Consider the following 25299-nt stretch of genomic DNA (forward strand, 5'->3'; position numbering starts at 1 on the left):
CAAAAAATATCTCAGTATTTACATAAGCAGACATTTGTTTCATTTTGACGTGTAGCCAGGTGGCACGCCGTCTTCAAATTCAGGCTTCTTTCTTTTTCCTTTAAAAATGCTGTATGGGGGCAAGAAGTTCCCTTCGGCATTGCAAAAAGCAATTACGCTGATCGTCTCACCTTTCTCTCCAGATGTAACATGGTGAACATCTCTACTATCTTTGGTAGCTATCACTCGACCTGGATTATTGTTGATTTGAAGACCACACTCGCCCATGTTGTAAATCTTCTTTGGGGCACTTAGAAAGTAATTTTCTTCACAAACATGCAAAAGCACTTGAAAATAGTGATCAACTTCTTTACGGCACATTCCAAGTCCACATGCGATGGAGATACCCTGTGCCTTCGTAAGTGTTACTTCAGGATGACGTTTCAAAAACAGTTTTAGCTAGTCGTATCCAGCTAATTTCGTTTCAGTGTGCTCCTTTAGTAACATTTCCAGCATCAATTCGTCTTTTCAATGTTCTGTAGGGTATGATAAAACTGGGACGCATCCCATACTTTCATTTTCCCGTTTTTCACATCTTCAGAAGCAAGAAGTAAGTTTCCTTCCGACCAGGACGCGAGATCCGTTTTCCTCTCGTACCTGCGGGGCTTGGGAAAAGGTGTAGAATTAACAGCTTTGCTAAAAAGTAGTTAATGCATCGAAATAATATTGTTATCAACATGGAATTATAATACATTATCATGGGGGAAGATGCCACTTGACGTGGCATTTTACCCCACGTATTGGGGTAACACGCCACTGACATTTTTTTTAACTCCAATATTCTCAACGGGAATCGCCACACTTCACTTCAAAAACGTTAAAGAGTGTTGAATCTGTGTATACCACTAGTTTTATGCATAAATATAAATTAAATTTCTTACGTCTTACGAGATGGTAATAAAATATTATAAGATACGTACTCACCTTTCAATATCTTCGAATATTTAACCATGAAACGATGAAAAACGGTCCTACACGCCGTGACTCCTCGTGGCTTCTTGTACACATTCAGCGCTATTGCGCTACGCGGCTGGAGCTACTGTCTGTGTTTTTGTTCGGAAATACGTCCGCCTCGGGCATCTTCCCCCGGGTTACCTATGTTTTTTTGTAAATACAATTTTTAAGAGAATATATATATATTTTTGTTTATTGGTTGTTATACATAATTACACCGCATTAAATTTTTTACAAGAAGTGTAATATTAATTCGTACAATTTAGCCCTCCGATTGGTTTTAGAGACATTAGCTCGCCCTTGAAAAGATTGGAGTTGCCATTACTGTCTTAAGTTGACTGTTTCTCATATATTTCGTAAAAACAAACTAAATATGAGTGATAACATCTTGTAACTGTTCAGGCGCAAAACATTATCCTGGGGTCGACCATGTTGGATAGCAATATACTAAAATAAGTTTTAATTTTACCCCACCTTTTAAAAGGTACAATTTATCTACTGACCGAATTAAGGATACTACCAAATTTATCTTATCTAAAAACGTTTGTAAAAACACCAGTTTCGCCTTTTTCTCGTTGTCAAAAAAAAAGTGTTAAAAATAAAACCATAAACCGAAACTACCGTAGTAAAGTGCATTGGCTCTTTTATGCTATTCCTAATCAGAGAGAAGCGTACGCACTGTTTGCTTTCGAATTCTTGCCTTTTGTGGATAGGAATTTTATATATATATATATATAATTTTGGGTGCGGTTATACATCCCTCATCTACCCTACCCTAAGAAATCTTCAATGGTTGTCTAATATGGCTCTGCAAGACGGGTGCCATGATGAATCATAATAAACTGGTACAGTTAAGAATTACAAAAATGGTAAGGAAAAGTTGTAACGTTGCTCAGTTCCGAATAGAATCCTACGACCCTGGGATCTGCGAGATCTCCGCAGGCTCTGAAACACCTCGGTGCCGACTTGGCGCTCATGAGATAGTCAGCGGTGGCCTTTGGTATCGAACCCGGATCCTCGTAGCCACATCGATTTTTCTCGCTTGAGGCGTAGCACATGTCGCAGTTTAATGCAAGATTTGTAGCTATCTAATTATCTTAACTTTCGCATTGCAGCATACATCTTCAGGGTTCAAAAATCAAGACGAGATAGTAAATTATACAATGGCTAGAAATTCTGCAATTTACTCTGGTATTAATTAGTATCAATTTAAATATAATGTTCCAACTATACATTTATTTTAAATAATTACTGCAGTCAGCGTCTGGCATGGACGTAGTGGGCATAAGCTCCGCCTTGGACAGGGTTGTATTCGTGACGATAATAAATACGAGTGAGGCGATGTTAGAGGTAAATTCGACACCTTAAAAAAATTAAGTAATTTGGTTCACGAAGTTTAGATCCTAGGATGGAAAAAAATAGTTTGGACAAAAATGCGTTGGTGCATTAAATAACGTAATACTATAACATATTTGTATTATGACTTAGGCTCGATGTGTGCCGCATTGGTGCACATATTAAACATTTGTAAGTAAGGCTACGTTAGTTAACCTTCAATTTGATGTATTATTTGTTGTAAATAGTCTAAAATTAACTGTTTTAAATTCCATTGAAACTGGGACATTCTTTTATGGACACACAGTACTTTTTCGTAGCTCCAGACGACTGGTTCTTCGTAGGAAGTACGTGTAGTTCCGACCTGCCAGGGGGTGGGGGAGTCAGCGTAGCTGACCAGGCCCAGGCCAAGAAAGGGGTATGGTAAAAGTAAAAGGCGGGAATGTTAGTGTGCTGGCTGGTTTTCGACAATACTATTCTCGTGTGGAACATTCATTACATTCGTACTGCTAAGAGACGGTCGCAAAATAGTATGTGCTTTCTGTAGGAATTGCAAGGTCAGTGTTTCTTGGAGTTGTTATTGTGAAGTGAACAGTAGTTTTAATGTTTAAGGCCAGTTATCTGATGAGTTTTTCGTGATGACTGAGATGAAGTGTGATAGTTGCAGTAAGACGTTTAGTCACAACAGAACGCTGACACATCACATAAAAGGAAGGTGGTGCGATGCTAATGGAGCATCAGTGGAGTGAGATGGCAGGGCAAGCTCGCCGACACAGAGCGAAGTCCGCCACGTTCACTAATTGCACAAATCAAGGTCGTGCCCCACCGGGAATAGAGCCCGCGTCCCCTTTGGTGGGAGGCGAGTGCTCACAGCCAATATAAACTCGCTCTCACAGGAAGTATTGTACTATTGTATCTTCGGTGCTATTGTTTGGCTATCGTGAGTCCGTGTTCAGTGTAACCAAACTCAGTAGGTACTTGCCCGAAAATTGAAAAAAAAAAAAAAAAAAAATTAAATAATAATGTTTGTAAATTTACAAAGAGCCTTGTGATGATGGGTAACCAGCCTTGCTGATGTATAACATCTTAGCTCTCGGTATACGGCATTCGGAAGGATAAATTTGTTGAATGGAACTGAGGTCGCATGGAACGGAAATGTGTAACCACGGTGCTGCCATCTGTGAACGATGGTGCGAACCAAAGTTTACACAGCCAAAGGGAAACGTTATATTATCAACTGTGTAGTGAATTTTAACAAGATGTACTGTATTTTATTAAACTTTCTTATCGAAAATCAGGTCCAAAGCCGGGGCTTAGCATCTTTTAAAATTAAATTTTACTTTTATCGGAGACGTTTTATTATTTAGTGTAAATTTTTCGTTCTACAAATCGAATGATTCTATGCTCCGGCGAAGAATTCTAGCGGCGGTTGCGTAAACTACGTGTGATTCGACTCGAGGAATGCAGTTGAAAACAAGAACTTCCGTAAATTTATCACGCTCAGCATTACCTTAAAAAATTCTACGTTAAAATTCATGCCCGAATTTCGTGTTATAAATGTAGGTATTTGCAACACTAAAACACATTAATTTGCTCACTACCTTGGCTAGATGTTACACATCTCTGGCGAGTACCGAAAGTCTCGCAAACGTGTAAGTTTAATGAGAGTATTTGAGAACTGTGCTGCTAGAATAGGCATGTGACGCGACTGAACGGCGCTGGTTGTAAAGGCGACTGGAATGTGTCAGGTGGCGCAGGAGCTGGCCCCCGGCAGACGGCGTCGCGCCCCCAACAATGGCCCCGCGGTTCAAATATGCCGTCACCGGCGAGCGACCTCCCCCTGGCGCGGCGGGCAAACAAAGGCCGGCCGAGCGCCCGTCATGATTCCGAAATGAGCCCCGACGGCCAAAATGGCACAAATCAAAACCGTCGCACGCAAATAGGACAGCGGCGGGAGCCCATGCGGAAGGGTTGGATTGTTAAGGGGATGGTGGAGAGGGGGGGATTCCCGTCAATTTTCCATGAGGGCGACGGGCGCAATCGGTAGTTGGCGGCCGCGTATTGGCGTATCGGCGTATCGGCGAAACGCCATAAAAAAAAGAGAGAAAGGACGGGGGAAAAAAGTGGCTGTTGCTGTTATTGGAGTCGCTGCCGGGATTGATGTATTCTATTTGAACAGCGGCGAGAAAGGGAGGCGCCCACGTGACTTTTCGGCGATGCTGGCGCTGCGTGCGGCGACAATGGAACCTCCACCGACCCGACCTTACGTGTGTTTCGTCACGGCAAATAATGTATTTTCTACGCTGGCCTCCGCTCAAGCAGGTTTGTTTGCTTACCGGCCTATGACGTGGCCGGGGAAAAAGAGAATGAAGTTGACGCATACAAACTGCTATAAGTTTTGAGTAGAAAGCAGAACTGTCCGAACATCCATTACATACCGCGCCCGAAAGCGATGTTTCATTTTATGTTGTTATAAATATGGGTGTATTTATACTAGTGACGAATCATGGAGTGTCTAGGTATTATAAGTAAGGACTGCAAATTTGTTGATTTAAATACCTCTTAGGATGGACTCCGTTACTCTATATATTCGGGAAAATTAAACCTGCTCATTCATAGGGGCAGGCATTTTTCGCGAATAAATCTGAACGCCTACCAGACTGCAACAAGGTATACGCGCACCAGCGGTTTCTTCCTTGTGATTGGCGGCCGTCTGCGAGAGAAGTAGTTGCCTTATTTGGCTGAGCCACTCAGAACGCATTTGGTTACGCAATGAATTACTGTGATTGGTGTTTTTAACAATAGTTGTGTACCTGAAAGAAACTCGCCCTATCATGAAACACGGACGATGCTACAGTGCTTTAACTTTCAGCTAGTCTCGGAATCTTTTCGCGGTATTTGCATGCCCCTACTCATTCATACTGACTCGTGACACCTTTTAACTTGATGTTTGTGATTCGTTGAAGGTTATTCGATGGCTCAGTCTCGGAGGTAAACTGCGGTCCAATCACTGAAGCAGAAAAAAGGTTTTACGCATTTTAATTCTAGCTTATCGCGAAATGAAACATACTTTTTTTTGCGGCCTCTTATTGTAAATGTGAGTGCCGTGGCTGCGGCCGAGAGGTGCCACTGCAGTCCCGCACTCGAAGCGCCCGCGAGCTGCCAGGACCACCCGGCACCGCCGCCGTCATTAGCGCCGCGGCCAATCAGGGCCTCGCTGCCGACGGCGGCAAATTGCGACGCGCCGCCTGGGATGCCGGGGTAATTTATTACGCGAAATTAGGAGCGTGTTGCGGGCCTGGTAATGAGTTCCCGTCGTGAGGCTGCCCTCCCCGGGGCTTGTGGCGCTCCCTGTCTCCAGGCGGTCCTAGTCCTGGTCCCACTGTATAGGACGTCACATCGTCGCACGGTCTGCAACTGTCACATTGTTTCTTGTTTGTGGTTTCCATGCGTGTTTTTTTTTTTTTCCAAACTGTAACTGAAAATTCAAATATCGCGAGTGTTCTGTTGTTGTTCTGAATATTAGGGCCATGCAGATTTTGCGAAACGATTCCGAGATTAGTTATAAGTTAAACCACTGTAGCATCGCCCGTGTTTTGTGATTGGGTGAATTTCTTTCAGGCACATGTCGATTGTTACAACACCAATCACAGTAATTCAGTGCGGAAGCAAGCGAACCCTGAGTGGCTCGGTCAAAAAAAGAAACGACTTCTCTCGCAGACGACCGCCAATCACAAGGAAGAAACCTCTGGTGCGGGTATACCTTGTTGCAATCTAGTAGGCGTTCAGATTTATTCGCGAAAATTGCCTGCCCCTATGTATTACCTAAAGACAAAGATTCGGACCATCGCCTACACCACACATGACGTCATAGGGTCACGTGGACCAATCGACGATCAGTGTCCGTAAGACATTGCAAATGTAGACGGACTTTTGGGCGTATGCCCGTTTCCTCCACCCCTGTTTTCGTCGCCCCATCATCTCACGGTTTTACATATTTTGTGCATACCCTACGACGTGACAATCTAGCTTTAATTTTATTTGATTAAATTTTAATCTTGCCAGTGTTTTTGATGAGGCCTATTTATGGGTATGTTCGAGTATTTAATGACAATTTGTGTGAAAGCAGAGGCTAATTGAGGCACTATTGGGGTATCACAATTTTAAATTACATACTGAACTCGGTTTAATAACATCCACTATTGAAGGTGTGCCTTATTCTTAGAATAGATTATGCCAACCCCTGTTGATTAGATAGCTCCAACCAAGGACAGAATATCGGGGTATAGTCTTATCTTGTTTATCCCTCTGACACCATTTAATAGTGATGGATATAGACTGATCCCTGTATTCTGCGAAGGAGTCATCACTGACGACGATTTTCTAACTCAACTGTCAAAAACCGGTTATGTACGTTTTTTTTGCAAGTGGTACTACAACAGATGCGCGCTTCTGTTAAAAATATTTTTTTTTAATTTGACACAGGTCATATTCACTTGTACTAGCAATGAATTATCAATTAATAACTCCATATGAACTCAAACATGAGGTTTCATAACTTCAACAACTGGCTAACTGCATCCGAATTGACGAGGCAGCCGGAAAAATTCGTGGGTTCAATGACTTCTAGGATAGATACCACAGTGCTCTACGTACTCGGGTAAATGACGCCTGCTCATTGGCTACTAACTTGTGAGACCTGTCGACTGTGGCCCCTTCGCGATATGAACCCGTGAATATTTTCGGTCTCCGGCTGCGAAACCCGTCTGTGGCCGTACATTGCTTGGTCCGTATTTGTTTGCTTGCTGCGCTGCTTGCGATATATAATACGTTAGTTACCATAGTTATGGTTATCTTACTGCTGTACTGTTATCCTACGAGCGCCTGCAGCAAGCCACGTTTTTGCATGCGAATGTTTGCTCGATGTTTTCTGCAGGGGCGATGGACAGAGTAGCTTTTTCGTTCGCCGTGGTTTTCTATACCTATGTATTTTCTGAAATGAGCAACCACGCCTTTCCTCGCAGTTCAGGTGGATTATTATCAAGTTCGCTGCTGTGACCTTGCCACGACCTCTTCAATGCGCCGTTTGGCTCACTCGCGTCCACATGACGCCATGTCGCGTGTGTGTTTGCTAAGCCCGGACAGCTGCCTTCATCCCTCTGTCTCTGTGTGTTGTAACACTGCTCTGTGCTGTGGCAACCGATCACGTGCGTGCGAGCATTTGTAGCATGTTGCGGTTGTGTCGCGCTCCAAGGATTAGCGTCATTTTTTAGTTAATCATTGGGATGAGCAAGCCTCGCCCGCTTGTCTGCTTTAAATTCTGTTTGAAACACGCGGCGTGTAATCCTCGTCATTCGTAATTCGCAATATTTCACCGATTGTATCGCGAGCGGTCCTGGGAGACTCCCCCTCCCTTCCCTTCACCACCCCCTTTTCCTGTGACGTGACATTCCTGTCATTGCGCGCGCTGTAGGTATATCACAACCGGCACTGGTCTTTTTTGTTTCTACCCTAGAGCCGTCATTAATTATAACGTTGAAACCAAACGAAACAAAAACGGTTTGAATTGTTCCTACATTCGCATTTTTTAAAATCTGAATTTTTGTCGTTACCTCTTGTCGGTAAATTTTGTGGGTAATCTTCATTGATAATATTATGCCGCGCATCTAACTAATATTTGCAAAATTTCAACCTTTTGACAAGTAATTGATGCTTAAACCAAAGCCAACAAAAGTGGATTCCACTTTATTAATGGGAAAGATGTTGCTGAATTTCGTGTTGTGAAATCATTATTTTTCAAATCGTGAATTATTTATCATTACCTTAAACAAATATCCCATAAATGTTGGTATTGTGTAACCATCCCAAATCTTAGCGTGTTCTAAGAGCTCATGGAGAAAATGCAGTAGCAAGCAAAACATGCAGCACCGTTTCTAAGACAACAGTCACACTTGTGTGTCGCACTCGCTTAAAAGCGGGACCATGCGAGGAAAATTTCAAGCAAATTATACATACCTTATAAATAGGGAGGTACTTGATGTCTTCTCAGTCACTAAAGACCTCAAAGAGTTTTTTTTTTTAAATTTAATATAACTAAAATCTGTTTCTTATATTGGAATGTGGCCTATTGGATTTTATATTGAGTCGTACATAAATGTATGTCCTACGCCTGGTTTCTGGGTATGGTGTCGGTGACCGCCATCTAGGATTCTGACGTCAAGACGGCCATCTTTGATGACCTTGACCTTCAAAATATGCCCAAAATTCGCCAAAATGTTTAGTTGTTTGAAAGGAAAAAATTTCATGCTTGAGTCTTCAAAAATGCCAATGGCTTGAAAGTTCCCCGACGACAAGCCGCTCTAAGCCGCTCTAAGCCGCCGAGGTCATGACCTCGACTTTTAGGAAATAACGGCCGCCATATTGAATTACAGCGTAACTGTTGCAATTATCGTTACTGCCATCATGAAAATCCGTATTTTTTGCTAGAAAAACAGAACATTTTAAAATTTATAAAATAATTAAATAATCATATTTTATTAAATTTTTAATTAAAGAACACTTATTTCATGAGGTCTTCAGTTTGAACCCGGTGAGGTCATTCGATTAAAAATGGCGACGGATCCTTTCTCCACGGAAGCCACCGGCAGACTGGCCTCCCACCACTAATCCAGCAGCTCCTGAGTCGGTTCGTAGGACACAGGAAAGTGCAAAAACCACCAGTGCTAAGCGCCTCCATCACAGGCTTCCATATACGTGCGCAGATATCTGGCATCCCAGTAGCTTTACTCGACACTGCTGAAGCTAGGTCTTACACTCACGTACACGTTGGCAGGATGAAACGAAAACGTCTTTTTGCAGGTCGAACGTCAACTGAAGACACGAATGGTTGCATGCATTTTATATATACAGGCTCCTCACACTGCGAGTGCCATTTCCGCATTAACTGCGAGTTCGTACAGACACATACTCGTTTGAACTTGCTTCACTCTGTACATTTCACTAAGCTTGCGAAGGGAAAGACAGCCGTAGTTAGTCTGCAGGTCTACAATTTCAACTGGTGTGTCACACAACTTGCTCAGCCATTTCATCTGCTCAGGTCAAATCCAGTTTGGCTCTGGAGATGCACTAATCCTCGTGAGATCAATGCGCGAATCATACTAAATGATTACCTTGTAAAAAAAATAACACGATAGTCAACCAAGAAATAAGAAATGGATCACTCCCTAACTCCGTGGGATCACATCCCTTAAGCGAGTTGGCCAGTCGCCACGAGAAGGAACCGACCACGGTGACGGCAGAAGAACCAGTCAATTGTTCCTTGGGGTGCATGTAGTTAAAAGTCTCGCTAGGAACCAAGAGGCTTATGAAGTGGGGGAACTAGCCTCTGATTGGCTGTAGGTTGTGGTAGAGAGATCGCTCCGATCACCAAAAAGTAAAAAAAAAAAAAGTGGCTGGTAGCCTAACTTAAGGGCCATCGGAGGTAACTCGTGCTCCGAAAGCAGCACGCTCTGTTGGGACACGGGAAAAACAGACTAGGGGCTAGTTCTCAAAAGTCCCATGTGATTTGGGGGGGGGGGGGGGGTGTCGTAGATGACACCCATCAACCTAGTGCTTATAAGCCCGACTGTACTGCGCTCTGTCGGTCTAGAAGGGAGAGAGAGGTGTGGCAGCAGCCACTAGAGGCATCGCGTATCACCTAACTAAAGTAGTTGCGTCTTCGCCACAAGATGGCGAAGACAGACCTTTCGCCGAACAGTGAAATCTCCTTCTTGATTTCGACCCGCCGTTTGCTGAGGTTAAGGCCCAGTCAGTGTTCTCGAAAAAGTTCATTGAAACACAGGAAGGGTGGATCAGCTATCCTGATGGAAAGTGGACTTGACCGGAGCCCAGATCATGCCTAGCAGGTCTTAAACCCTAAACAGGCTCACCTCAGGCAGGTTCTCGGAATGGAGTTGCCCTGGTAGCATGCTGAGGAAGGCACTAGGGGGCATGAAGTTAGACAAAGTTACAAGATGTGGTCATGCCCCGAGACAGGAAGAAAATGAGTCTAGTTGCTTGTGCCGCGAAGGGTTTGAAAACTCAATTTAGGTGCTACGAACCTCTCGAGGAACCTGGTGGAATGATTTAATGGGATAAAACAATAAGATGACTAAGTATATGTTAAGCTATAAATTCTCTGTCAAAATTAAAATTCAAAATTAAATTTTAGGTAAAAAATAAATCGTTGCTGATAATCCCAAATACTCCCCCTCAGAAAGACGAAGCCAGGGTAAGCGACCAACAGGAGAGATAAATTACAGCTGAAATACCTACTTATTCTCTACACCTCTCTTATTATACTGATTATATTTTTTCCCTGCTCGCCTCGTTGGCTAATACAGGTTTTTTTTTAGCTCTTCTCTAGACTTTTCTTATGTATTGAGGGTCATCTGGTAGTAATTAGCTCATCTAAGGACCAAAGATTTGAAAGTGGAAAGTTGGGTTTTTGTATGTGAACATGAGTTCAAACAGTGTGGTTTTATTACCTTTTCGTCTGGCATGATTAAAAGTCATTTGTAATCATAATAAGTTTGTATCCCATTTATCCAGCGAGTTCACATTATATGCTATTATAGCAGATCGGAGGTTCCTGTTGAAATGCTCCGCGTGCGAAAGCTATGGATAGTATGGCGCGGTGGTTGCATGTTGAATACTGTGGGAAAAACACATGTTCTTGAAAATTCTGGATGTAAACTGTTTCGCATATCTGACGCAATTATTGAAGGCAATCCTAAATTTTTAAAAAACCTGATTTTACAATGCTTGTATGGTTGTTTATGGTTGGCAGTGTGTAAAATGTGGCTGTGTTGGAAGTGTGGGAATTTGGCAGTGTGGGCAATGTGGCAGTGTGAGCAATGTAGCAGTGTGGGCAGCGTGAGATATTTTGGCAATGTGAGAGAATGGGCAGTGGGTCAGTGTGAGCAGTGTAGGGCAGTGTGGGCAGTGTGGCTAGAGTGGGGCAGTGTGGCTAGAGTGTGGGAAGTGTGGCTAGAGTGTGGGCAGTGTGGGCTAGAGTGTGGGCAGTGTGGCTAGAGTGTGGGCAGAGTGGCTAGAGTGTGGGCAGTGTGGCTAGAGTGTGGGGCAGAGTGGCTAGAGTGTGGGCAGAGTGGCTAGGGTGTGGGGCAGTGTGGCTAGAGTGTGGGCAGTGTGGCTAGAGGGTGGGGCAGTGTGACTATAGTGTGGGGCAGTGTGGCTAGAGTGTGGGCAGTGTGGCTAGAGTGTGGGCAGTGTGGCTAGAGTGTGGGCAGTGTGGCTAGAGCGGGGCTAGAGTGGTGGCAGTGTGGCTAGAGCGGGGCTAGAGTGTGGGCAGTGAGGCTAGAGTGTGGGCAGTGTGGCTAGAGTGTGGGCAGTGTGGCTAGAGTGGGGCAGTGTGGCTAGAGTGTGGGCAGTGTGGCTAGAGCGGCAGTGTGGCTAGAGTGTGGGCAGTGATTCCAGAGTGTGGGCAGTGAGGCCAGAGTGTGGGCAGTGTGGATAGAGTGTGGGCAGTGTGACTGGAGTGTGGGCAGTGTGGCTAGAGTGTGGGCAGTGTGGCTAGAGTGTGGGCAGTGTGGATAGAGTTTGGGCAGTGTGGCTAGAGTGTGGTCAGTGTGGCTAGAGTGTGGGCAGTGTGGCTAGAGCGGGGATAGAGTGTGGGCAGTGTGGCTAGAGCGGGGCTAGAGTGTGGGCAGTGTGGCTAGAGCGGGGCTAGAGTGTGGGCAGTGAGGCTAGAGTGTGGGCAGTGAGGATAGAGTGTGGGCAGTGTGGCTAGAGTGTGGGCAGTGTGGCTAGAGTGTGGGCAGTGTGGCTAGAGTGGGGCAGTGTGGCTAGAGTGTGGGCAGTGTGGCTAGAGCGGGGCTAGAGTGTGGGCAGCGTGGCTAGAGTGTGGGCAGCGTGGCTAGAGTGTGGGCAGCGTGGCTAGAGTGTGGGCAGCGTGGCTAGAGTGTGGGCAGCGTGGCTAGAGTGTGGGCAGTGAGGCCAGAGTGTAGGCAGTGTGGCCAGAGTGTGGGCAGTGTGGATAGAGTGTGGGCAGTGTGACTGGAGTGTGGGCAGTGTGGCTAGAGTGTGGTAAGTGTGGCTAGAGTGTGGAGCAGTGTGGCTAGAGTGTGGGCAGTGTGACAGGAGTGTGGGCAGTGTGGCTAGAGTGCGGGCAGTGTGGCTAGAGTGCGGGCAGTGTGGCTAGAGTGTGGGGCAGTGTGGCTAGAGTGTGGGGCAGTGTGGCTAGAGTGTGGGGCAGTGTGGCTAGAGTGTGGTCAGTGAGGCTAGAGTGTGGGCAGTGTGAGGCTAGAGTGTGGGCAGTGAGGCTAGAGTGTGGGCAGTGAGGCTAGAGTGTGGGCAGTGTGGCTAGAGTGTGGGCAGTGTGGCTAGAGCGGGGCTAGAGTGTGGGCAGCGTGGCTAGAGTGTGGGCAGCGTGGCTAGAGTGTGGGCAGTGTGGCCGGAGTGTGGGCAGTGTGGATAGAGTGTGGGCAGTGTGACTGGAGTGTGGGGCAGTGTGGCTAGAGTGTGGGGCAGTGTGGCTAGAGTGTGGGGCAGTGTGGCTAGAGTGTGGGGCAGTGTGGCTAGAGTGTGGGGCAGTGTGGCTAGAGTGTGGGGCAGTGTGGCTAGAGTGTGGTCAGTGAGGCTAGAGTGTGGGCAGCGTGGCTAGAGTGTGGGGCAGTGTGGCTAGAGTGTGGGGCAGTGTGGCTAGAGTGTGGGGCAGTGTGGCTAGAGTGTGGGGCAGTGTGGCTAGAGTGTGGTCAGTGAGGCTAGAGTGTGGGCAGCGTGGCTAGAGTGTGGGGCAGTGTGGCTAGAGTGTGGGGCAGTGAGGCTAGAGTGTGGCTAGAGCGGGGCTAGAGGGTGGGGCAGTGTGGCTAGAGTGTGGGGCAGTGTGGCTAGAGTGTGGGCAGCGTGGCTAGAGTGTGGGCAGTGCGGCTAGAGTGTGGCCAGAGCGGGGCTAGAGTGTGGGCAGCTTGGCCAGAGTGTGGCCAGAGCGGGGCTAGAGTGTGGCCAGAGCGGGGCTAGAGTGTGGCGGCGCGTGTCGCAGGTGCGGCGGGAACGCGCGCCGCGGCGCCGACGACCCCACGCAGCTGGCGGCCACGCTGCAGGTGACGGAGCTGGTGGGCGCCGCCTCCATGCTGTACGGCGTGCTGCTGCACCAGGGCGCGCCTGACCGCGGCGCCGTCTCGCCGCCCCCCTCGCTGCCGCCCCACACGGTCAGCGTGGCGCTGGCCACGGTGCGCCTGCTGGTGCGCGTGGCGCAGCTCGACCTGCCCATGTTCCAGGTACCTACATACCTCATTGCTAGAGACCTGTACAATTCGCGGATTCATTGAGCCCAAATACTTTTGACATTATTTTGCTTCAGGGATTGGGCCACAGTTTATCTGAAGGACTCGGGGCCAATGTTAAAAAACCTTTAACAGAAGAATTAGCGAATCACGATCATTCCAGTCAACAGGTGTTACGAGTCGGTAACCAATCAGCAGATGTAATGTGCACGAGTGCTTAGAGGATCATGGAGTCTATCCTTTAGGGATTTGAAATCGCGAATTTTACGGGTCTCTACGCATTGCTCATTGCTCCTGCTATTGCAATACCTATACTGTCGCACTCACTGAAATTGAATAATTATTTTACAAATTCACTAACGTTTTATTCCAACATACATTTTAAACCATAGGGGAAAAAAATATAACTTTCATCAATTTGACTTCAGATGTTTTATTATGCTTGTTAATGCTGGAAAGCCAATCAAGGAACGATTTATTAATGTGGGTACTGGACCAACACAATCCATATATACCGGCGCAAGAATCTGAAGCCAGGGTTACTGCGAACCTTTTTTTTCTAACGATACGGTTTTTTTCGTGTAAATGTATAAATTTTAAAACGTCTCTAATTGTTACATTGTTATTTTAAGTCTATTTATATAAATAAAATTACAGTTGTACTAAAAAAATTAACAAGTGTTGAATAATAAATCCTGTGAAGTCTCTTAATTGCCTAATTTTACGTTCTTGGCGGACAGCCATCGAGTTTGACACTAGGAAACACCTCCGGAGACTGTAAGGCAGACCAAAGGCGAATCCCTTGAATCCGTTATGGTTTTTACTGCACACCCATGATTACACTGGACGTGTCGTGGCCAACTCTTAAGCCTGTATCTCGTGGCTCCGCCCAACATTTTCGCTGAATGGAATATGAGAAAATGTCCATTCGATCAATTTTAAATATTGGAGAACATATAGGATGTTATGTAGGTTAAGTTTTCAAAATGTTCCAAAATAAATAGATACATGGAAACCTACCTGCGCATGTAGGTTGTGCCGACATGTTTTGTTCTATTATCTTTAATGCTCATGGTGTGATAGTTTCATGTAATGCAGAAACTACATTCCTTTGACTGATAATAGCGTTACTCGGAGATTTAAACATTTTCGTCTAAAGTTTACTAAGAAAGCTGGTTACAAATTTTCCAGGGATCTTCGTCAATTTACCTTTATCTTCGTGAAATAGCTAGTACTAAGTTTACTTACTCTAAATATATACTCACGAGAATAATCTTGGAGTATTTGCAAACTTCAGAAACTTTTTAAGATCACAATAACACACTGATTTCTTCCGCGCGTGTTCATAACGAAAAATAAAAACTCGGAATTTAAAATACGTTGTAGTTTATACGAATATCAAGTTTTCTGAAATTATCATGTATTCTTCGCAGAAAAATCCGTAAAGTTAATATAATTTATAACAGCGTAAGTTTAGGGTGATAGAAAGGGTGGGGAGGGGGTTCCAGCTAGCGGTAGCAACGGTCTCGGCTACACCTAGGTACGTCTCAACACTGCTGCTATAGTATAGCCACGCTTGGTTTCCTTACGCCCCGATGATATGACGATGACTACAGGTATGCTATACCAAAAATTGATTGAAGTTTCTTTGGGTGTTGGATTTGTTCGCGTGGGAAGCGAAGGTTTCGCCGACGTTTCGGTGGGCATTGCAGGGTAGCATCCTACTTCATCATCGGTGGGATGCTACCCTGGTGATGACACGGTAATATGCTACCCTGTTGATGGTACATTAGGCTGCTGCTGTGATGATGGCGACTGCAACTTCGACAGAAACGTCGGTGTAAACCTTCGCCCTCGACGGCCAAATCCCACCGACCCAAGAAACTCCAGGCTGCGGGCCTGCGGGCTTTATCGAAAAATTATTTCTGGGTTGTAATTTCAATACCACTCATTATAGACCACATATAGGTACATATAATCATAATTTAACAGGTACAATAAGAACTCAAATGTATTGATCCATTTTTGGCAATAACCACACAGTTAATCCAAATAAATATCATTATATAGATTTTTATTTTTGATTTAAAAATAGTTTCAATTAAACTATATCAACAGTGAATCACTTTTTAATCAATTTCTATATTATTATTGAAATAAACGTAGGGTCAGTGAAGAAACAACACATGAGTCGACGACAATCTCATTATGTATTACCATTGCTTGTGATCGTTCCCGCTACATAGTGTTACGAAGGGGGAAAACGGGTTCGTAAGGATATCCTAATAAATTTTTATACATTTTTATTTACTACTAATATTGACATTACTAATCAAATCATCTGTTTAAATTCACTCGCACTTTAAAATGTCTGTTCACAAATCACTATCTGTCCAGTCCACATTTCACACTCCTCACTGGAGCCAGGCTCAACAGTGGTTCGCACCACACCTCGCGCCTGTCCACTCACAGTCTCACGCCACTCAGTCGCACTCGCTCGGTCCCGTCGCTCCGCGTCGCTCTGCTCGCCGAACTCACACCTCACTCTCTCGCCTGTTGGAACTCCCGCGGAGGCCGGCTTCGCGGCTTTTATACCCACTTGCCGTCTTTCTGAAATGGACGAGAGTTGTTGTGACATGTCGCGTCAACCCGGGCCGACACGACGCTCGAAGCATCCAGAACAGCGGCGCTCATTCACGCCACTCCGCGCGGTGGTCCAAAGAAATTCGCAGAATTCCCAAGCCATTAAGGGATAGATGACAGCGCCGAGGAAGGAGCGAGAGGGGCTTGGGTAAGCGGGTGAGGTCGGGCCGCATAAACCCCGATGGTATGCGAGCGTGACGTTGCATTTAAAGGAATCTCAAAAAAGTTATATAATGCATGCTATGCCATAGTATATGCACACCACAACTAAGCACAATCCACAATCTATACCGGCTGCGAAAAACATTCAACATCCAATTTTAATCTTTAGGGGGAGGGGGAGTGGTAGGTCTTTGTTCCTTCCCATTTCCCTGAACGAGTTGGAACTATGAGAAAAAATTTAGTTTTTGAATTATGAGTATGAACCCTCAGTATATTGCGAAACATATTTAAAGGAAATGCTACATTCTGGTAGTAATGTTAGACTTTTTAAACATTGTTGATTTTATTTATAAATTTCAATTTTAATGAATGGTGATAACATATTTGAGTGGTTGTAGAGAAATGTAAAAAGCAATCAGCTGGTTTAAGGGCTCTGTGGAGCCGCTTGCCGTGAAGGAAAGGTGGAACAGGCGGGACCCGCCCGAAGTCGCCACTGACTCCCCTGCGGTCCTCGGCGACCCTCGTCTCCACTCTAATCAGTCGCGTGGAGCCCGCCCAATGAATGAGAAATGCGCCGAGAGGGGTCGGAGGGGAATGTGGGCCGAGGCCAGGCCGGGAAGTAAGGCAGCGGCTGAGGGCAAGGGGAGGCGGACCAAGCATTGTCCAAACAGGGCCCCGGACTGTGTTTGTCTCGGAGCTCACCGCTATTTGAACTGGTTTAATTGAATGATTTCACCATCTAAATTAGCTCCTGTGCCCGGGATCGCCCTGCCCTCCACAGAGGCACCCCCCCCCCCCCCCCAACTCTTCCCCCCCCCCTTCGCCGCAATTGCCTTTCGATACGAGTCTGTGTACACTGGGCCGGCGGCCGCTTCATCTGTGTACACAGCACTGCCGCTGACTCGGGCTGCCGCGCGGGCTACAGGCAGACCCGCAAGTTGCCTCGTCCCGTCGCTGCCCGCTGCCGTCTTGCTCCAGCCAGTTTATGACGTGTAGTAGCTAGTAGTAACTGCCGCTTTGCAATAACAATTCATTAGCTTAATAATGTTGGCTGTTGTTTAGTCTCCTAGCGTGTTCGGCGCGGCGCGAGCTCACCCGACGCATTCCAACGACTTTACAGGTTCGGTCGTGGCACTGGGGTGTACTTCTTCCAAAAGGTATCTCCATCCTGGTTGTGTGTGCGTGTCATCAACCTTACACCTTCTCACTCTCCATCTCACGTATAAAGTGCTGCTCTTAATCGGCCTTCTCCTGTTGGCTAGGGGGCGACGCGTCGGTGGTGAGGTGATCTGAACTCGCGCCCAATGAGAGACGTGGCGGACGTTTGCCGTGGCCCGGCGAACTTTCCCAGTTCTTGCATTGGGCGTCGCCGTACCTACTTCTCGTCAGCAGCCAATGACTTTGATGTCTACCATACGTCAGTTCGTAACCTATAACCAGTGTAAAGCCATGGATATAATATATCAAATCACATCGCAACGATTTAATTGACAGTGTGTGGAGACACGGAAATTTCTCGAATTCGTTTGGTATCAGGCTAAAATTAAAAGCATTATGTTTGACCTACCAAAGTTTGTTTTTAAATTGGCACGAAACGTTTTGTTAATGTTAATCGGCACTGCCTAATTCACTTTACTTCCCTCTTAAGCCGGGCTTCTATGCCTCACGGTCTTGGAAGGGTGTGTCCAATAACTGCGGTTCAATCACGAACACAGTGCTTGAGTGTGAAGGTTCGCATTCCAGCTTGCGGCCAAATGAATCAGCGAAATTTTCGTACCTCCTGACTTTGTGACACGAAATCAGCTGTGCTGTCTTACGAACAGTATTTTGTTGGTGCTTGGTCGGACGCACCCACAGTTCGTCATCCTTCGGTGTAGCTCCCTCGCGCTCTGCTCCTTGAGGCTGGGCGGGTCCCGCGGCCAGAAACAACCCCCCCCCCCCTTCCCCGTCACAAGGGGTCTCCTGCTGGTTGTCGGCTGACCTTTCCCAACGTATCAACCGACGGAACAAACAGGCCAGTCTTAACTTCATCTAAACCAGGTTCCGCCAGTTTTACTATTTACATCATTTCTTTAAAATTTCCGTAATTTCCGTAATTTCCGTAGTATACTTCCAAACTCCTGCTATATCAGTAGAAGTAACATTATGCAAATATACCCGAAAGCATGGGCTTAAGACATGGGGGGGGGGGGGGGTTGGACACCTGGAATCACAAACGCCATTTCCTAAGGCGGCCCGCTAGCGCTTGCAAAATCGTAACTGTGAAATGGGAATGATGAACATTATCACCCCCACCCTTCCCGGAAATCATACATATTTTCGCTCATGTCTGGAAGTGTAAATAAGTAGTAGTAACAAATATATTGAGAGACGTGGGGGACATCTGTCACATATTGTTCACAGAAATGTATGTTTACTAGACGTGCAATCGATTGTAGCGTTCTAGAAGTTGAGGCAAATGTGCACGTATAACATGCGAACCACTGTGCCGTCTGCACTCTTACTTACTGCGAAGACTTGGATGCAGTTCACGTCACTTGCAGTGCTGCAGATAGTTTCCCATGAGCTCATGGGTACACCATTGCGGAGCTACCTCGTGCTAACATAGCTAGCATAGCTAGCATTCAATAATCATCCACAATAATATTTTTACTGTTAATAACTGTATGCCCAGAACATCGCTAGGTGGGATCTAATGAATGAAGATTTTACGTGTCGTAGACATCAACGTCGTTATAGACGGGTTGCGTGTGAAACGTTGACTTGGGTACTGTCGGAATGTACACGTGAAGGAACGTGAAGGAACCTGAAGCACCGAGAGGGAAGGAGGTCTGGCGAGCAGTCAGGTGTGGTCCCGCCTCGCCTGTCAGGACTCGCTCCTGAGCCCCTAGTCCGTGTCGACGGAGGGCGCGGGTCAAAATCCCGCATGCTTGGGAAAAAAACAACAGGTTTGGTAAAACGACCTATTTTTTTTGTTAAACCAGGTTAATTTTACTGCGTTAGTTATTCTGTTTCTCACCATGTTCAAATGAAAGTCATACAACATCCCGCTTTCTGCCACTCGTGTTGAAACAGAAAATTTATACCATCAAGAACAGAAGGCCAGTAGATCTGCTTATCTGACTGGGACGTAACCACAGGAAGAGGATTCTCCATAATTGAATGGTGTTTCCCACAGCATTGTAATAGTTAATATTTGAACATTAAGTTAAAATTTTAATTTGTTCTCATAATATTTAGTCTATATCATGCTTAGTTTTTAATATTCAAATCTTTGATGTAATTGCAGAAAAGTGGTTAAGTGTAAGAGAAGCCGTACCGCCTTAACTTCGCCACCAATAAAGACGATAAATAATAAATAAATAAAATATACAGTTCAGTCGGGGATTTCCCTGAGCATAGGAATTAACTAGTTAATATGTTTAACTTGAGAGAAGTATTTAGCTGGGTATAATTTATTACGTATTTAGATAATTTTAATTATAATATTTTGATTAGTATAAAATATTTTGTTCCTGTAAATCACAAGAAACATTAATGAGAAAACGTTTTTGTTATTACAGTGGAATTAAACATTTCATTTAAAAAAAATTAGGATATGGTATTTTAAAATACATTATTGAAAAAATCCTGTTGGTCTTTTTTATAAAAAAAAAAACACTTGGTTAAAATGACAGTGGTTGTGGTTGCAAGCAGCCAACCCTGGAATCCCGGTCGGCCCTCCTGATTGCGGGTTCCCGAGGTTTCAGCCAATAGCTGACAGGCAGTCGTAGCGCAGGCCACGGCATGTCCTAGCCCGCGGGCATAGAGCGCAGAGAATACTGACCTCTACTGTCCCGGCACTAACTGCAAGTCCAGTGAATCTCGGGCACAGCTTAGACTGCAGCACTCAGTTGTCATATTGACGCTACCAAGCGTGTTAACATTAACATTATTATTTAATATACCATCTATAATTATAATAATAATTTTTAATATTTTTTTAATTTGACTTTTTATTTTTTAATGCCATAAAATATGGTCGATTGTTATTACATTTTTGTACATTCTACAGGAAAAAAACTATTAATTCTAAACACAAATTATTTATTCACAGTAGAAACTATTCGTAGAAGTTAGTCACTTTAAATGACAAGGCATTCCATTGAATTTGTACTATGGTCAAACGAGCCAAGTATATTAATATTAAACAATATAAATTAATTATGGAAAAAAAATATTGAAAATAAGATGGCATCTTTCTCTGATGTTTCTCTTATCTGTAAGAATTGAATGTTATCAGATGATGATTTTGATGAAATTCGACTAGAAATTGTATTTAAAAAATTCTTGTTCCAAATATTCACTTTAAAAAATAAATTACTTTAGGTAGATTTAAAAATATATATATTACAATATAAAGTTTAGTCTAAAAATTTTGTGTTCTTTGGATGCAGCACACTGAAACAAGAACAGCGCTGATAGCAAACATCGGGTCGTTACCACAACGCCGAACGAACAATAACGCCGAATACGATAACGCCGAATGCCAAATTGACTGCAACGCTGACAGCTATAAAACTGCTGTGTACCACAACGCCGAAATACAGTAACGCCGAAAAATGTTGCTGCGGGGGGGGGGGGGGGGGGCACAGGAGCAAAATAAAAAACAACTGAATGAATTTGTGTGCTAACCTTACCTTACCTAACCTAACCTTTGTGGCAGTCCTGCAATGGCATTTTTCGGCGTTAATGTATTTCGGCGTTGTAATTCCGCGTTGTGGTACACGGCAGTTTTTTAGCTGTCGGCGTTGTAGTCAATTTGGCATTCGGCGTTATTGTACGTTCGGCGTTGTGGTGCGTCCCCCGCAAACATGGTGCCTAGGAAAGACAGTGAATGCCCATCAAAATGCACATGAGGTACGGTGTAGCGAATGGCAGATGGGCAGGAACTCGTGATATCAAGTGTAGCTGACCTTGCTGTGGCGCGGCTGGGGCGGGGAAGGGCGGCGAAGGGCGGAGACGACGCGAGGCTGCTGTGTCGCAGAGCGTGCTGGGCGCGGAGGGCATCTCGCTGCAGTTCCGCCACATCGCGAGCTACCTGCTGTGGTACTGCTGCGCGCACGACGACGAGATGGCCCTGCTGCACGAGGTCATCCGCGTCGTGGGCTACTTCACCGTCAACAACCACGACAACCAGGTGCCATTATAAACCAACTGCAATTATCCATGCTAATAACTAGAGACCTGAACAATTCGCGGGTTCATTTCGTGTTATGCCTTAGTGCTGCTTCTGTCATTGGTTCACTGTTAATCTGGAGGACTGAGTACCAATTAGAGACCCTCACTCATAGAAGTGTCGAATCACAGGCCACCCAGTCGTGACGACTCACAAGTCAGCAGCCAATGAACAGTTGGCATTTGCCCGAGTGTGTAGAGGATATTGGAGTCTATCCTGGAGGTCATTGAACCCGCGAATTTTTCCCGTCTCTACAAATAACTAATAGAAATAAAATAATTTAAAGGACTGGTTTGATATAATTACGGTTGGTAAATTATAAATTCAATTAAATTAAAAAAAAAATAAAAATGCTGTTATAATTAATATAAACTCGTGTATAAAATTAATTATTTAATTCAGTAAAATAATTGAATTTTTTTTATTAATTTTAACTATTTGTTAAATAATAACGTTATAATTTATAAAGCAAATAAATTACACATACGGCAACATAATCTCACTTTACGCTGGAAAATACACTTAAAATTTATAAACACAATTTCTATCACTTGTATTCACTATAAATAAATGTATTTAAAAATATGGACCAGTATTCGTTATCAATCACTAAATTATAATATTTAAAAGAATATATATAATTTTTATTTGTATGCAGTTTTTTTATTGTGTGTAGCTTTTTTCATCCTGTGAAATTTTCGTTGCATGGTGCGCGCCCATCGTAAACATTCACTCAGCAATTTTTTCATAACGTGCCTAAAGAAGTGTAAGTTCGAAAATAGCGTCCTTAAATACGCCAAAACATTTAAAAATATCAGAAAGGTCCGGAGACACCATGTCCATGTTGAAGTTAAAATTAGCCGCAGCAAGGCCGGAACACGCAGCTGCAAGTACTTGTGTGTACAGCTAGTTGCATACCACCAGGCGACCACTTTACTGCGTCTCCCACTGCAGCAACACGCAGTAACAACCTCCAGAGACTTCATGGAACACATGCTTAGTAAATCACGCGGTTCGCCAGGGGACTTAGCACTCTCCTTGTAACTATAAGTAACTGTTTTTGTTGTGACCTTCTACTGACTGAGATCGCCAGCAGTGTGCATAATGCCTCAGCACGCTCTTTATGGAGGTTTTTATTGCCGTGGGAGATACCTCATTCCCAGAGACCTGCAACATTCGCGGGTTCAAACACCTCCAGGATAGACTCTACTACACACTACACACTCGGGAAAATGCAACCTGTTCATTTGCTTCTGACTTGTGAGTCGTCTCTACTGAGTGTCTGTGATTCGACACTTCTTAGAGCGAGGGTCTTTTATTGGCCCTCATTAATCCATATTAACAGTGAACCAATGGTAGAAGCAGCGCTAAGGTATAATTATTTGAATTGTAGCATATCACGAAATGAATCCGCGAATTTTGCAGGTCTCTACTCATTTCTCTGGACTTACACGCCGCAATGTTCCCGTGTGGTGAACTGAACACAATAGGCACGTCCACATAGCGACGCGTGAAGGAAACATGTCGCCTTTTTTCCAACCAGGCACTTCTCAAAGGTCGTGGTCCGCCCAAGTTCGCTCTTGGTGCGAAGGTCTGCTGTATTTCGCTAGCAAACCGTGCGGCTGAAGTGGAGGAGGATGTTTCGGCTGCCTGGCTACAGGCAACTCGCTGCACACACACGTGCTTGCAGTGGCGGGATATTGTGTAACGTGCATCGCACGCGGCGGGTCGGGCGCCTGCTCGCGGCAGGGGGGTGGGGGGGTGGTGGTGGGGGGAGGTCCTCCAGACAGACAGGCCTGTGGCACATCCTGCCCTGGCGGCTGGCTCTGGGGTCGCCCCAGGTCTGCTCGGCGCTGTCGCTATCGCGGCGAACACGACCCTAGGCGCCAGCCGGGCCGCCGTCCACTCCCCTCTCCCCTCTCTACCACCCTCCTACACTTTCCTCTGCGATTTATAGTTGCAGCACCAACCCTGGGAGCATGTCGAGCAGGTCTGTCTGTAATCGCACTTTTTCCACAAAAAATACCTCTGGGAATTTTTAAGGATGGCCACGTGATCTTATAAACCCGTTTCGTATTATTGTGGTTTTGTAGCGCACTGTAGCCCTGTTTTCTGTACCGTAATAGGCCTTTCAAATAGGTGTATTAAAAAAATACCTTTCCGGTCCAGGAATGAAGATTCATTATTTATGTTATTCTTCTCACGCAAAAGAAAAGATTGTTTTTTTTTTTTCTTTTGTGGACTCGTGACATTAATTTTCTTAACTTCATTGGAATACTACGTTATGGGGATGTTTTAAATGGAATGACGCTAACTGCTCCGTGTACTTATCGACAGTTTTTTTTTTTTTTACTTATTTAAATGGTAGTGTAGGTTCTTCACAGGTGGATGCTGATAATGCTGTATGTAGGTAGGTGTACTGAGAAACTGTAAAGAACGCGTTTGGTACGGCAAACTTTTGTGACAATGCAGGACTAAAGTAAGAGACTTTGTTGGATTCGCCTTAAGGCATTCAGAGATTTTTCACTTGGGAAAATAGAGATAAACAAATGTAAAGCACTGAACGTGTATGAAAAGTAAATTGTAAAAACACACGTAGGGTTTCCTTCAGTGGCTGATTCAAACTCGTGTTGGGAATTTTTTTTTTTTTTTTTTTTTTTTTTTTGCGATCATGCCCTTCAGCACCACCGCCCACAACCATTTGTTTGCTTGTTATATGGCATTATTTTGGGCACCAGTGACCCTGTTATTAACTTTCTTTTCTTTGAGCAGCAGTGGCTTACTGAAATAGTTTATTATTTCCATAGTGCATGTAAACTCTGTTGTCAAGGATATTAGGAAGGATAGTCAGTGTCGCGTGGAGACAAGAGGTCAGTCAACGACCTCCAGCCACCACATTCATTCCATTTATTTGTTTGTTGGCCACGTATCCATTCACCTGCCGTCTCGAAGGAAGCCGAGGTAATAAATTGTTCTGAAATAAGTTGAATGTGGATGTGAACTCAAAACTAAACCAGAAACCTTCTGGCATTAAAGTTTATTTCATACAAATCGGGTGTCTTTGAAATTACCCTGTTGAAGTTGTGATAGAGAATAATACATGGTTAAATTATCGACAGTGTAACCACAGAGATATTTTAATTTTATGTACAAAGCTAGGAAAATGTATCCTCGGCTGACAGTGGGACCATGGTAACGCCTGATCGCCACGAGGGTGATGAGACGGCGGAAGGTGAGGCACGGGAGCACCCCGAGAAACCCGGCCCGGGGCAGATCCCGGACGGCGTCGCCGAAGACACCCAGGTCCCGTCGTCGTGGCAACTTTTCAAACACTGGTTCCAATAATATTCACACAATTGAATCGTAATGATCCGACCACAAACTTGGTTGAAATGGAAAGAGTGGAGGTTAAAACGTATTATTGAAGTGACAACGTCTAATAAATCGATGAACGCCGGCTGCACGCACGAAAAAGTGTCCCGTTACGCACATTGTTTCGTTGCTATATGTCCCGTTACGCTCATTGTTACGTTACGCTGTGTCCCGTTACGCTCATTTTACGCTTGCGCCGCACCGACAGAAGTGAAAACTTAAAACTTTGTTTATAAATGTGTAATATGAAATAATTTCTACGTCAAATGTACGTAATAAAATGAATCTGATTAC

General features: G+C 44.8%; 1 protein-coding gene across 7 annotated transcripts in view; it reads left to right on the forward strand.

Annotated features, from left to right (window-relative positions):
- Positions 1–25299, forward strand: part of LOC134541511 (S phase cyclin A-associated protein in the endoplasmic reticulum) — a 236805-nt gene that overhangs the window by 184611 nt on the left and 26895 nt on the right. For 5 of the 7 annotated variants that reach the window (XM_063385011.1, XM_063385015.1, XM_063385016.1 and 2 more), the window contains 2 exons: positions 13367–13604; positions 21442–21594. In XM_063385011.1, coding sequence (XP_063241081.1) covers positions 13367–13604; positions 21442–21594 — 391 coding nt within the window. Of the gene's footprint in view, positions 1–13366; positions 13605–21441; positions 21595–25299 lie in introns of those variants that run through there. The other 2 variants (XR_010076648.1, XM_063385018.1) reach the window with 2 other exon arrangements.

This window comes from Bacillus rossius, assembly GCF_032445375.1.
Source record: "Bacillus rossius redtenbacheri isolate Brsri chromosome 4 unlocalized genomic scaffold, Brsri_v3 Brsri_v3_scf4_1, whole genome shotgun sequence".
NCBI classification, from domain to species: Eukaryota; Metazoa; Arthropoda; class Insecta; order Phasmatodea; family Bacillidae; genus Bacillus; species Bacillus rossius.